Here is a 15,928-nt window from a genome sequence, read left to right as displayed (position 1 = left end):
ATTTCAGAGTAAAAGTAAAACTTCAGGATTTCAGAGATAGAAATTGGCAATTATATTTGGTCATTTTAGTAAAGTTGCGTCCAAGGTCAAATATTTGCAAAACTGGAATCTAAGGTCCCTTTTCCTAACATATATTCAACAAATAATGTCACAAAGAGATGAGCATGACTGAAAAAATGACTGAACAAAAAAATATAACGTGACAGAATGAGAATGAAAAAGGACAAATAATCTCTTAGATTTATTATAAAAAATAGTTTGGGCTTCAAAACTCTCCGAAAGGAACTTGGAGAACTATTCCCCAAGACCACACTTTGAGAGCAATTACTCTTACTTTCTTGATATAGAGAAATTTGGAAGAGAGGGGTGGTTTTGAGCAGAAAGATGAATTGTTTAAGTTATATTGAGTATGAAATTCTTGTGAGTATTCATGGATATGAATAAACAGGCAGTTGATGATGTGGTTCTGGAGCTTAGGAGAATGGTGTAGAGCAGCACCTATAGATCTTTGAGTCATCTTAAAAGTTGATAATTAAACCTCCTGGATGGTTTTTAGTTCACTTTTTGCAGAGAATAGAAAAGATGGCCTAGGACCTCAAAGCACCTCATGGGATACTCATATAATTAAGGCTTGTAATACCAATAATGATACCTATGTGAACTCATTGTCATCATTGTAGCAGTTAGTATTTTCATAGCACCCACTATATGCCAAGCGTTGTGCTAAGTGCTTTACAAATATTATCTCATTTAATCTTTACAACTATGCTGGGAGGTAGGTGCTATTTATTAAGCCCATTTTGTAGTTGAGGAAATTGAAGAAAACTGAGATTAATTCATTTACCTAATATGATGTAACCAGGAAATGTCTGAGTTGAATTCCTTTATTCCATGGCCCTTCAAAGTATAGAAATGCTCTTACTTCCCAAACATTTAAGAGGTTTATTATAAATCTATTATAAAAAGAGCATTGACATGGTTATGATATACAACCTATATATCAGCTATCTTCTAGGAACCTGACTTGTCTGTGGGATTTAGGAGAGTGAGCCTAATGAGAAAACCCTACATGTACAAGAAAATTCAAAAAGAGTCCCTTAAAAATTTATTATTCAGCAATTAGGTTTATATAAACATGTATTCAAAATCAATTTGTAAAGGAACAATGTGCAAGAAAATTGTGAAATATAAGACTTAATAACCATTTTGTACATGTTATATGTTTTTATGTAATGATTGAATAATTCCTTTTTATGGTTATGCATATGCATATGGAATCACACTTTTTTAAAGAGTGCAGTTCTTTTTAAAATCACTCTTCATACACAGAACCAGTTCTCTTTTTCATTATTCTGTTTTTCCTGTTCTACATATTAACCTATGATATTCTCATGATCTCCAAGTTTAGTAACTATCAAAAAAAACTCTTCATTTATCTTGGACTTCAACTACCTATTAGATATTTTTACTCTACCCTTTGAAGTCTAAAGAAAAACAAATCATCATGTTAAAAGAGTTCCACCTACTCTCCATTTTTGGTTATCATTCCCTTCTCTTCAGCAATTTCCTATTCCTTCTGAAGTACCTCCCAGTGGTTTTATCCTCCTTAGCTCACATTCTTATTTATGAGTTGGTTTCCTTATGTGGGAAGGCTGCTATCAAGGTTCAAGATGCTTTGTAGGTCCCCACTTCTTTTAAACTCTATAGTTCAAGTGTTTCCATCAATATACACTTAACTTTAATAGCCCTAGACCCAATTATCTTAAAAAAGGAAACACTAAGATAGCATAGTAAGAACAGTAGATACATACCATCTCTCCGCCCCCCCCTCCACCAAACCTTGGACACACTGTCCCACCAATATACTTAGCATTAATGGAAAAGTAACTATGTCTACAACTCATACACTGCTTGTACAGAGCCCTTTGTTCTTTTTCCTTGGGTCTTCATGCTTCTTCCTTCTGGGCATATTATCTCTGATGGGTTGATTCCCCAATAGAACTCTCTAGACCTACTCCTTCTTAGAATTCAACTGCCAGAAATAGTTCTCTCTTGAATTCAATTTGTTCACTTCTGTCACCAGGGTCCACATTCCTCAAAGCTATTTTCATTTACTTTGTTACCTTTGTTGACTCAGGGTATAATACACTTTACAAGGAGTTCTTTAGCAGGATGTCATTGTCAATGCCAGGGGAAAGAAGAGTTTTTAACCCTTTTTCTTTTATCCCCAAGAAGGGGAAAGGAAGGGAAAAACAAAACAAAACAAAGCTGCCTCCTCAGAAACTGTTTATTCTATAAGTGGCTTTCTTCTAGCTTTCTAAGGATCATATTCTGTTTCGTGCCCCAATTTTGTCCCTAGAACTGGCAAGCTAACTTTTAAAGGCCACACATTGGATTTGGTAGGCTACCCTTCTAATTCAATTAAGTTTTAGTGAATACTTCATACTTTTTCACATCTAATAAAAGGGTAATAGTATAAACCTTTTAATTTTTTAAAAGTGTAACTCATTTTCTTGTTATCTCCTATATTTCTTTGATTATATGAAGAGAGTTGGGATGTTGGGGGGTGGTTATTAGTAAATGATCTGCCCTGCCCTTTTTTTTTTTTTTTTTTTTTTTTTTCTTTTTGGTGGTTTTTTTTTTTTTATGCAGAAATGCTTCAAATACATCTTTTTTTTTTTTTTTTTTCATTGATTAGATTCAGATTTTTACACCTTGAATAGCTTTGCTTCAAATATATTATTTCATTGCTTTTGGTGGTTTCTGATTATATAATATAATCAATATATGGTAGCTTTGTATCTTTATATCTGAAGGTTTTCTAATCCCTTGCATAATATATTATTTATCATTGGAATCATTAAATTTATGTATCTTGGAGTTTTGAAATAAGTTTGTGTTTTTGTTTTTCTTTCCTGGATGTGATTTGTAATTCTTTTGATTAGTGTTTTGTTTTCTTTACTCAAGAGATTCTGGTTCAGAAGTTTTTTTCTATTTATTGCATTTTAGTGTTGAAGTTTTTGACTTGTCATGGTTGGCCTATGATCCTTTCTAGACATTCTAGGTTTCTAGGCATCATCCTATCTTAGAGATTAATGTATTTTGCTTTTGTATAGAAATCATATGTTCTTTTTAATTTACCGAATTTTAAAGAGATCTACTGTAGTAGTTTTGAGTTTTTTCTCTTATACTAATTATTTCTGTTACCCAGGCCATAAACCTATCATTTATTCCTGGGTTTTTTTTTTTGTTTGTTTGTTTTTTCCCCTCTTAAGATTCTGATTTTCTCTCTTGAATCATTCTGGAAAATCCTGTAACATTTTTTTCTTTTGACTAGTAGATACTCTATACATTCTGGTTGTTCTTGTTAGAATTTTTTTTTTTTTTTCCCCATCAGTGGGATAATTAAAATCATTACAATCTTAAGAGATTCCATCCCTCCTGGACTGGCTTACGGGGCTATGGTAATTAGGGGTCCTATCTGAGCTCTTCAGAATCTTTTTTTCTCAAATCTAGGATATGTATCAGATTATGCTCACTTTTCCTTCCTAATTTCAGTACTTTGATACTAAATGTTGCCAAGCAAAAAAAAATATAAACCTGACGCCAATCTAATGGTAATCCCCTTTGAATTTTAGCAAACCTTATTCTTAACGATAAACATAAAATTTGTCATCATTAATTTCCTTTCTGGTTAGTATAGAATGTATTAGAACTTAAGCTCTGATGACACAGGTTTTAAGAAATCTGTCATTTCTGTGCCATGATGAGCTGTCATAATGATTCTTGGTTGTTGGATTTTTGTTTTCTTATATATTTTGTTTGGGCTAGGACCTAAAGCCTTTTTTTCTAGTTGAGATCATTTAATAACTTGCTGATATTAAGTTCTAGCATTGAGACTGTGTTTTGCAGTTGACTAACTTAGCTTAATTTTAATTGCATATACTAATGAATATTTTAATATCAGATAACCAAAGTTGAATTAAATATAAAAGTTGGAATTAGCTATTATTACCTACTTCTACATTTTATTAGAAAGGATTTAAAGAAAACTTTTTTAAGTGATTCAGAAAAAGATGATAGGGAACCTAAGGAAATGACATTTGCATGCAACTTAACTTCTTCCAAGCTCTGTTCAGTAGGGAATCACCTTGTTATTTGGTACAGCCTCTTAAAATTTCCTGTTAAGATTCCTATAATTTGTCTTTCAACCATTAATTTTTTCTTTTTTTTTTTAAATTTAATTTATGGGCTAAACATTTCCTTAACACAGTATCATTTAAAAACATAATTGTACAAGAAACTATACATCTTATGTATAACTTGCTCTTCCTTTTAAATATATAATAAAGTTATAGCTTATAAATTTCTTTTTTTCCTTTTTTTTCTCCTCCTCTCTCTCTCTCCCCCGAGATGGCCAACCATCAGTTTCTTATAGTCAGAATGAATTCCAAAATATCAGCTTTTCTTCAGTGGAATGGGTTAGGTTCACAGGACAAAATAGTCAATGACTATAGTAATCTAGTGTTTAATAAACCCAAAGAGAAGAGTCCAGTTTCTGGGGTTAGAATTTGACAAAAATTTATGGGCAAATTGGAAAATAGTGTGGCAGAAACTAGTCATTGATGCACATCTGACACCCACCCTATACTACGAGTAGGTTAAAATGGGTTCGTGATTTAGACATAGAGTGATATTATAAGCAAATTAGAAGAACAAAGGATAGTTTATATCTCAGATCTATGAAGAAGGAAGGATTTGTGGCCAAAGAAGAAATAGAGTACATTATTGAACACAAATTGGATAATTTGATTATTTATATTAAGTTTAAAATTTTTTTGTACAAACAAAATCAATGCAGACAAGATTAGAAGGGAAGCAATAAACTGGGAAACCATTTTTTAAAATTCAAGGGTTCTGATAAAGGCCTCATTTCTAAAATATATAGAAAATTGACTCAAATTTATAGGAATTCAAGCCATTCTTCAGTTGATAAATGGTCGAAGGATATGAACAGACAATTTTCAGATGAAGACATTAAATCATTTCTACTTCTACGAAAAGGTGCTTTAGATCACTATTGATCAGAGAAATGCAAATTAAGACAACTCTGATTTACCACTACACACCTTAGATTGGATAAGATGAAAGGAAAAATAATGATGAATGTTGGAGGGATGGGGGGAAAAAATTGGGACACTAATACATTGTTGGTAGAATTGTGACCCGATTCAGCCATTCTGGAGAGCAATCTGGAACTATGCCTAAAGGGCTATCAAACTGTTTATGTCCATTGATCTAGCAGTGTTTCTGCTGGGCCTGTATCCCAAAGAGATCATAAACATGTGCAAAAATGTTTATAGCAGCTCTTTTTGTAATGACAAGGAACTGGAAACTTGAGTATGTGCCCTTCAGTTGGAGGACAGCTGAAAAGGTTATGGTATATGAATAGAAGAATTGCACGTGTTTAATATAGGTTGGATGACTTACCATCTAGGGGAGGGATGGGGGGAAGGAAGGGAAAATTTTTGGAACACAAGGTATTAAAAGGATGTATGCTGAAAATTATCCATGCATATGGTTTGAAAATGAGAAGCTTTAATTAAAAAAAAAAGTGTAAAAAACTTAACAAGCAATAACAACTTTCCATATTACCATCTTCTTCTCTTCTTACACTTTAGGAAACTGAGTCTCACAATTAAGACTCTCACAAATAGATTAAACAACTTGACCAAAGTTACATTTATGATAAGAATCATTAAGACAAGTGAAGAATTTATCATGTTCTCTACTTTTGAAAGAAAAAAAAGATCTAGCCAATGTCTAGATTGTTTGAGTACCCTATCTCTACATGCATATATGTATATACACAAACACATATGCATATGTGTATGTGCTGTGTTTGTAAAAAATTTGAAAAAAATATCGAAGTTTTTCCTTTTGACTGTGTTTTAGTGGATTCTAGCCACAATATCTTTTCTCTTTTCTACCACATTTCTGCTCTGTTTTATGAATTTCCTCTTGTGAATATATTTTATACTTTGTACAAATCTGTTGCTGTTTGAACTTATGTAATTGTTAATACTGATTTAGATTTGCCACTTTGAAATGCCTCAGACCCTAATGTTGCCCACATCAGGAAATCCCAATAATGTAATTAATATAACATCTTAACTTGATTTATTTTGAATGTCTTACTCTATCATGGTATTCATAATCTTTATCAGATATAGGTTTACTCATGAAGTCATGAAGAAAGCTGCCTTTTTATTTCCTGCCAGATCCTCTCCAGATAGGTACATCATTAATTTGGTTAACCTATTAGAAAATGATTTTTATCTGAATGTAATAATTCTGGAGAACAGACACTGAGTCACTAGAAAATAAATCTTGGAAAATTAACTGATTTAATTCTAAGGCTTAGGGTTTGTTTTGTGTTTTTTTTTTGTTTTGTTTTTGTTTTTTTCCTTTAAATGCTTGATGATTTAACAGTGAAAGAGTTCCTGTATTTATAGCTGTTAGAGTGTTGGTGTGTCTTTATCTTCTATATTCTTAAAAGTGTTAATAGCAAGGTAATGTTAGCCAATTTTCTTCAATCAAAATTGTGGGTGTAGGAGTTATATAAAGGTACCTGGAACATCGAGATAGGAAATTACAAGTGCAAAGAAGCAAATGCAGAAGTGTGCTTAAACAGTGTGTACCTTGTACAGATCTTTTTTTTTTTTTTCTCCTTTCCCAAGAAGTAGTTTTTTGTTTTTTTTTTTTCTCCTAGTTTGCAACACTACTATCCCAGTAAACCCCCTAGTTGAAAGAGCCTTCTGGTTTCTTTTGATCCCCAGTTCTTGTGAGTTCATACTTTTTTTTACTTTGGGCTCCCTTCACTTTTGTTTCATGCTCTAATTATCTAATTTTTAGTGTCTTCTGCCTCATTCCCAAGAGTATATTTTCTTTTTCTTTTTAAAAAGCCTTTTGTTAGGTCTAGAACCTAAACAGACCTAAAAGCATTTTCTTTCCTAATGATAATTACTTACTAATCTATTGATAATCAGTTCTAGTATTAAAATATCTATACTTGCTTACATTAGCTTAAGTAGACTAAATAAATATATGTTGATATCAGATAAAGGTGAATAACATTTAAAAATTGGAGGTTACCTGCTTCTACCTTTACTGGAAATGGTTGAGGAAAACTGCTCTAAGGGGTTCAGAAAAAAAGTAGGGCATTTGGGAAAAATAATACAATTATTTCTGCCATGTATACTCATTTTAGAAATCTCAGAATCCCTTGAAACTGATTTCCAAGAAATCTTGGAAACTTAGTTTGCCTGTCCTTTTGTTGGAAATAACACCTTTAAGGATAAAATAAACCTTAGTTTTAGACTCAGTTTTTGGCACAGAGCCATTACAGTACAGTATAGAAAACAGATTTCAAAGCAGTTTTTTTTTTTTTTTTTTTTTTTTCCCCCAAGGAAACTTCTGTGCTGAACTCACTCTCAATGTAATATTGCAGAAATCATGACCACCTCAGGAAAAGAGAACTTCCGCCTGAAGAGTTACAAGAACAAGTCCCTGAATCCTGATGAGATGCGCCGTAGGAGGGAAGAAGAAGGACTTCAGTTACGTAAGCAAAAAAGAGAAGAACAGGTAAATATTTTGTCTTTATTAATTTGTTATAGTTTACAATACCAGGATAAGGCTAAAAGAAAGCAAAGTCATTTTGTGGCTTTGTTCATGGTTTTACATACTTGATTTATGTACTCTTAGGCCAGCTGTTTGTGAAGGCATTTTTCATACTGTGAGCTCCCAAAATCACTGAATTATAGATCCATCTTACTCCCTTTATGACCTAAAATACCTATTAGAAAAAAAATGCTACTCTGTTTTTTTTTGTTTGTTTGTTTGTTTTTCCTATCAAAACTTCTAGAAGTTTCTTTTTAGAATAGTTGGTTCTTTTTAGAGCAGCTGGAACTTTTGGGACAGAATTCTAAGGTTCACAAGCCTATGAGAGAGAAGGAATGAAGGCTAAAAAGAGACAGATTGATTTTACTTTATGCCAATTGTGGGCAGATCTAAAAAGGTTCTAAGCAGGATAGTGGCATCTGAGACTTGGCTTATGACATAACATGTGGTATAACATACTTTTTTTTTTTTTAATATAATAGTTTTATTTTCCCAATAATATATAAAGATAACTTTTAATATTCATTTTTGTAAGATTTTGAGTTTTGAATTCTTTTCTTTATTCTTCACTTAACTTGCCCCTTCTCTAAGACAGCAAAGTCTTATATAAGTTATACTTATACAGTCATTTTCCATATCAATCATGCTTTCAAAAAAAGGTATTTTATTTCATTAAGTATTTCTCAATTGCATGTAGAAAATAATTTTGATGATCAATTTTTTTTTTTTTTTTTTATGCTTTTTTTTTTTTTTTTTTTTTTTAATTTTTTTTATTATATATATATATATTTTATAATATTATCCCTTGTATTCATTTTTCCAAATTACCCCCCCTCCCTTATTCCCTCCCCCCGACGACAGGCAATACCATACATTTTACATGTGTTACAATATAGTCTAAGTACAATACATGTGTGTGAATATCATTTTCTTGTTGCACAATAAACATTAGAATCCGAAGGTACATGCAACCTGGGCAGACAGATATTAGTGCTAACAATTTACATTCCCCTCCCAGTGTTTCTTCTCTGGGTGTATCTACCTCTGTCCATCATTGATCAACTGGAAGTGAGTTGGATCTTCTTTATGTTGAAGATTTCCACTTCCATCAGAATACATCCCCATACAGTATCGTTGTTGAAGTATACAGTGATCTTCTGGTTCTGCTCATTTCACTCAGCATCAGTTGATTTAAGTCTCTCCAACCCTCTCTGTATTCCTCCTGCTGGTCATTTCTTACTGAGCAATAATATTCCATAACTTTCATATACCACAATTTACCCAACCATTCTCCAACTGATGGACATCCATTCATCTTCCAGTTTCTAGCTACAACAAAAAGAGCTGCCACAAACATTTTGGCACATATATGTCTCTTTCTGCTCTTTAGTATTTCTTTGGGATATAATCCCAGTAGTAGCGCTGCTGGGTCAAAGGGTATGCACAGTTTGATAACTTTTTGAAGATTGTGAGTTATAAATTTTCTCAGTCCCCTTCCAGAGAAGACAAGCTGTTATTATTTGTCCTTTATTCTCAAAGACCATGACATCAGACAGGACTATGCAAAGTCAATAGAGCCATCTAAAGCCAATGGCAAGATATAGATTAGGATGACTGGAGATGGTGCTGGATGTGATGACAAGCAATTTGATAGGGATTATATGTGTGAAGTCATGTAAAATGTATTTCCATATTATCCATGTTGCCAAAGAAAACGTGCAAAAAAAAAAGAAGGTTTTTGTTTTGTTTTGTTTTGTTTTTTATTTGTATGCTTAAGTATTCATCCAGAGTTCATCAGTTCTCTCTCTGGATTTAGATCCTGTTTTTCTTCATGCATCCTTTGGAATTGTCTTGGATCACAGTCTTCATTAGATTAGTGAAATCTTTCACAGTTGGTTATTTTTACAATGTTGCTGTTGCAGTATACAATATAACCAGCTTTTTTTTTTTTTTTTTTTTTTTTTAATCTACATGTGTCAGCCATACTTAGTAGATTCTTTGTAGAGAAGCTTTTTTTTTTTTTTTACCAAGTTTATATTCATTAATATTAAATTGCAATTTGTAAACAAAATGCAAAGTTGGCTACTGTGTGCCAAAAAAAATTTTTTTATGTGCTTGGTTGCCCATTTATTTGATTTCTTTCATAATAATGGATAATAATAATCATATGTATTTACCTTGACTTTCTAGGAAACAGCATTTTCCTATTAATTATTACTTTCATGAGAATAATTACCTTTCTCTTCACCGTTTTTTTTTTTTTTTTATTGTTGCTCTCTTAGCCATCTCACATCTTCATAAAAATCACCTTCAGATTACTTTATATGATTGTTATTGGATGTATACACATTTAGACAAGGAGTCTTATCATGATAATCCTTTTGACATCTAGTCCTCAGTGCATAAATCTTTATAGATATTGACTGGAATTCATTGTACCTGTATCATGCAAATTTAGGACTAATTTCAAGTGAATGGCACACAACTCTTAATATGTGTTAGAATGGTTTTTTAATAGAGATTTTTTTAGACAAAAGTCTTGCTGTGATGGCAGTCATGTTGCTAGTGGGCCAAGCAGAATGAACCAGTAGCAAAAGGAGAGAGAGTTTCTAATACAGAAGCCCTACTTAGGACGAGGAAGATAAAATAACTTTGCTACATCCACAAGATTGCTAGAGAGTTTCAACAGTCAGCTCTAATTGTGCGGTTTGAACCTTAAGTGTATCAGAATTGTGTAATAGGAGATAGTCCTAGGAAAGTAGAACTTTAGATTCCTCTAGCTATTCACTTGGTCACTGCTAGTTTCATGTGGTGCTATATTAATAATTAGGGGTGTAATTTTGATGCTACAAATTCAACGTTTGGTATGTAGAATGGAGTAGCATGTTTTGCATGCTTTATATTAGAAAACTGCCAAAAACAATTCTTTTTTGAATGGGTAACACCATTGATTTGTGAGAAATGACTTGACTGTTAAAACTACTAATAGTATGGTGTACCCTTATTAAGGCTAGAATTCTATTTCAAATTTTAACTTATTTTGTTTGCATTATCTTTACAGACACAGCTTATTCAATTGTCTAGGTCTTCTAATATGTCTGCAATAGAGTAGCATATGATTTTTTTTCCAGTCTCATAACAAAAGTGGTGAACATCATAGCATAATATAAGTTCATTTTGGAACTTAGCTTAGTCAATGATATTTTCAGACAGATGATATGAAGTAACTGGAAGGATCATGGAATTAAGTTCCAAAATAAACTTATCTCATCCTTTTTTTTTCCTTCCTTGTTGAGAGTCTTATGAAAGATGATGTTTCAGAGTTGGCAGAGGTTGTTTCAGTGATCAGCCATTTGGCTGAATATCACTGGAAAGGAAAACTTCTCAGACCAAAGTAAAATTTTGGTAAATGATTCTGACGTGCATTGTATTGTTTATTATTCAAAATATACAATATTATAATATAGAAGATGGAATAATCACTGTCTTTTTGTAAATAGGCTGATATTTAAATGAGTCTTTGAAAGTAATGTAGTATTGTTGAAAAGTAGATAATAAGCCATTATACAAAATTATAGGCTTGTTTGATTCACAGTAATTCTTTCTTGCAGTCAGTAAATATTTACAGATACCTGTTTCCCTTTCCTATCAGTTGTTTTGATCAGTTCAATTTTTGACATAAATCCTTATCTAGTGCTTTATTATGGAATAGAAGTGACATTGATTGAATTCTAGAAAGCTTTGCCAATGAAACACAAACTCTAGTGAGTTGTGTTTTTTTTTTTAAATAGTGAGTTCTATTAAGCTGAAACAGTTTTAAAGGCAGTCTTCCTTGTAGCCTGCATCAGCTTATTCAAGAGTTATATTAGTTAGACTAGACTAAATATAGAGAATGATTTATTATTTCTAGGGTTGTCAAAGCTTAACAGAAATATAAAGAAGCCGTCAGTTGTATTTTTACCTTTGAACATCGACAGTGACAGAAAATATTCAGAATCACAATTTTTAAACAATTTATTTAATTAATTTAATTTATAATGTTATTTAACTAATGAAACTCTAAATGTGAAGTCCTCGTGTGATCTTACATGATGTTTCTAAGTAGTATATGATATAAAGAAGATCCAACTCACTTCCAGTGGATCAATGATGGACAGAAACAACTATACCCAGAGAAGGAACAGTGGGAATTGAATGTAAACTGTTAGCACTACTGTCTATCTACCCAGGTTACTTATACCTTCGGAATCCAATACTTAACCTGCAACAAGAAAATTGGATTTACACACATATATTGTATCTAGGTTATACTGTAACACATGTTAAATGTATGGGATTGCCTGTCATCTAAGAGAGGGAGTAGAGGGAGGGAGGAGAAAATTTGGATATTATCAAGGGATGATGTTATTTAAAAAAAATTACTCATGCATATATACTGTCAAAAAAATTATAATTATAAAATTAATTTTTAAAAAGTAGTATATGATAGATTACTGGACTTGGGAAGACATAAATTGAAATCTACTTTCAGACAGTTCTGAGTTTTATGACTCTGGACAAGTCACTTAATCTTTCTTAGTCACAGAATTTTTTATTTGTAAAATAGAGATATTAAATAGCACCTACTTTTCAGGTTATTGTGAAGATAAATTGTGTGTATGGGGGAAATATATATAAATACACAATGCATATATATTATATTTATATAATCTTAAATATCATATACTGATTGTGTTGAGGAAAGTCTGAAAGAAGATATGTGTATACATACATGCATGTCTTTCTCCTTTCCCCCTTCCCCACCATCTAGTCTCTGTCTCAGATACTTAATAGTTTTATAACTCTACACAAGTCACTTAACTTTTCTTAGTACCTACTTCTCAGTATTTTTGTGAAAATTGAGATTTCCTTGTATACTTGTTAATGTACACATTTAGATTTTATTTATATGTGATTAATAGATAAATACATATTAATAGTATTATAAAATATGCTTTTATACTATATAATATAATACTACATAAGATAGAAAAGTATTTATATAATTTTTATTTACATATAATTTTATGTATAGCTATAAATAAATTATATACATGTATATACACACATACACATAAATAAAAATTTCATTTGATCTTCACAGTAATCCTGTAAAGAGGGTGTTTGAGGGGGGAAAAAAAAAAACTGTGACTGAGAAAGTTTGATTTATCCAGGGTCAAAAACTATTAAGTATCAAATTTTGGTGTTCCTGACTCCACACATGCATGCATACCCTTTTGAAAACCTTGAAATGTGTTAATTATTATGTGAACAAATGGATTCCTGGAGAAATTGAACATACCAAAATTGACATTGTTGAGAATCATAAAATTTCAGAGTTAGAAGGAATCTCAGTGGCCAACTAGTCTCATTCTTGAAAAAGAATTCCTATTCCAATTTAACCTGACAATGAGATCTAACATTTGCTACTAAGACTTTTATTGTGTGAGAATTCACTACTTCCCATTAATTCATTCTACTTTTGAATATCTCTAATTCTTAATATAAACAAAACCAGGAGGAACAAAAACATTCTAGTTAAGTGAAAGGATGTCTCATAGACTGACCTTGTAAATAAAAAAAAGAGTTCTTTTTGATCAACTAGTATTAAAGACATCATTATATATCATACTTGCTCCACCATGAAGGTGATGACAGTTTAAGGCCAATGGTCCCCAAACTTTTTAAATAGGGGGCTAGTTCATTGTTCCTCAGACTGTTGGAGCGCCTCACACTCTTCTCTGCCTCCTCAGCCAAATGCTGGAAGTGTGCGTTGCTAACACGAGTTTAGGTCGAACTTCTGGTCTGATTTTGCTATAACCTGGCGGGCCGAATAAACGTCCTCAGTGGGCCTCATCTGGCCTGCAGGCTGTAGTTTGAGGACTCCTGGTTTAAGCAATGAAATCTGTTGCTGAGGTTGACGTAGAGAAGTTTTGAAGATTCTTTATACTAAGTCAATCGTGTGCTTTAATAATCAGTGCCTTTGGTGTAAAGATTTAAAATAGAGGAAAAATGGTGATGAAAAATGTTTGAAAATTTGGTTTATAGTTAAGAAAAAAGTGCCTCATACCTATATGTCAAGAATACTTCTTGCCAGAAGAAAGTTCAAAGAATAATTTATAGAAGGTTTCTTAAGGACACCAGCTAGCTTAAAACACCCATTTCCAGATGAGGAAACTGATGTTCTGAGAGTTTGTCACATACAGTAATAAATATCAGTATTGAATTTAAACCCAGATCCTTTTGACTTCAGAATCAATGATTTGTTTCCACTGTGCCATACTGCTTCTTAAGACAGCAAAATAAAAAAGACTATATTTAACTACCTTGCCCAGTGTGAAATATAGTAGTTATTCACAGTCATGATCTCACTACTGAGTGGGAATACTGACCTCTTTCATTTCTTACACAGGCTAATTTATTCTTAGACAACCTAATCTCCTGTTCCCAGGGTTTACCATAGTGGCATCAACATTGCTTCTTGGAGCTCAGAACCCCTCCAGCCTCTGGCCCCCTAAGTAGCCAGGACTGTGTAATGATGTAAATGCCATCCTGCAGGTTGGAAGGTACTATACATGTCATTCATTCAGGCATTTAAATACTTGCTATACCAGTCATAGTGAAAAGCACCAGGGATATTATAGAAAGATAAAAATGTTGCCCTTTATGAGCTCAAATTTTACTAAGGGGAGTTATACAAACTAACTATGGACATGGGAAGACCCTCGTGTGGGGTCAGAATGGAGTTGGAAAGGCATCTTGAAGAAGGAAGTCAAAAGGCAGATATGAAGAAAGAAATATTCCAAATATAGGTCACAAGTCAGTGCCATGGAAGGGAGATGGAAGTGTTCTGCATAGAGAACAACAGCATGTCCAGTGTTCCTGAATCATACAATATGAGAAGGGAAATAAATCAGGTTCTGAAGGACTTTAAAAGTTAAATAGGTTTTTATATTTGATTTTGAAGATAAGAATTCTCTGGAGTAAATGGGAGAGAAGGTAACACGGGCACAACTGCTTCACAAAGATTACTTTGGCACCTCAATGGGGCATGTAGAGAGGTATGAAGGTAGAAATGATGAGACTTGGCAACAGGTGGATATTTGGAATATGTGTAAGGAATCAAGAATGACACTGAAGGTGTCTGGCAGGATGGTTTTCTAGTAGGTTAGTGCTTCTTGACAGTAATAGGACATTTAGAAGATAGAAAGATTTTGGGGAAAAGATAATAAATTCTCCATTGGATGTGTTGAGTTTGATACTTGTAGTATATCCATTTTGAAATGTCAAGGAGGCAATTGGTAATAATCTTTGGTGAGTAGGTGAGTGTGTGTATGTGTGTGTATATGTATGTATTAGCTACAATGAGATGATAATGGGACCTGATGAGATCACCAAATGAGATAATATAGAGTGAAAAGAGAAATGGACCAGGCACAAAACTTTAGGGAATACCTGCTATTAATGGACAAGCAAAGGAGACTAAAAAGGAACACTCAACCAGGTAGGAGGGGAAAACCAAGAGAGAGTAGTATCCTGAAAACTTCAAGTGAAGAAAGTATCCCAAAGAGAGGGAGATAGTGTCTAAGACTGCAAAGAGTTTAAGGAGACTGAGCATTGAGGAAATGTGACAATTAAGAGATCATTATCCGGTTCAATTGAAAGATGAATTTTATAAGTCATACTGTAGACAGTGAGAGGAAAAAGGGGAGACCCCCAGTAGTAAGATAGACTTCTTAAGTACTTTAGTTTTTAAAAAAAAAAAAAAAAAAAAAAAAAGGAAAGGAAAGTGATAGAATGGTAATGATCAAGTGAAAGTTTTTTGAAGATACTAGAGAATTAGGCATTAGAGAAGCAGTCAGTAAAGTGGAAAAGAATAAAGGTTAATTAGAAAATAGGGATGATAAGGGATGTTGGAGAAGATGGGATGAAAAGAACAATTAAAACTGAATCGGAATTGAGACATATTGTTTTCATCTCCCTTTCTCTCTCTCTCTTTTTTTTCTTTCCCACAGTTTTTCCCTTTTGTTTTGGTTTTTCTTTTACAACTTGACAACATGGAAATATGTTTAAAATGATTGTACATATATAACCTGTATCAGATTACTTGCTGTTTTGGGGAAAGAGCAAAAACAAATTTAGAACTCGAAATCTTACATGTTGAAAAATTATCTTTAAATGTAATTGGAAAAAATAAAATATTTTTGAA

At 32.6% G+C, this 15,928-nt stretch overlaps 1 protein-coding gene across 4 annotated transcripts in view; it reads left to right on the top strand.

Moving 5' to 3' along the window:
* The window catches only part of KPNA1 (karyopherin subunit alpha 1), a 75,280-nt gene that overhangs the window by 19,025 nt on the left and 40,327 nt on the right, over positions 1–15,928 (top strand). For 2 of the 4 annotated variants that reach the window (XM_074301379.1, XM_074301382.1), the window contains exon 2: positions 7,511–7,644. In XM_074301379.1, coding sequence (XP_074157480.1) covers positions 7,516–7,644 — 129 coding nt within the window. In that variant the 5' untranslated portion in view covers positions 7,511–7,515. Of the gene's footprint in view, positions 1–7,469; positions 7,645–15,151; positions 15,224–15,928 lie in introns of those variants that run through there. The other 2 variants (XM_074301381.1, XM_074301383.1) reach the window with 2 other exon arrangements.

This window comes from Sminthopsis crassicaudata, chromosome 3 (assembly GCF_048593235.1).
Source record: "Sminthopsis crassicaudata isolate SCR6 chromosome 3, ASM4859323v1, whole genome shotgun sequence".
In the NCBI taxonomy this organism is placed as follows: domain Eukaryota; kingdom Metazoa; phylum Chordata; class Mammalia; order Dasyuromorphia; family Dasyuridae; genus Sminthopsis; species Sminthopsis crassicaudata.
Note: the sequence above shows the minus strand (reverse complement) of the source record. Positions and strands in the feature narration are given on the sequence as shown.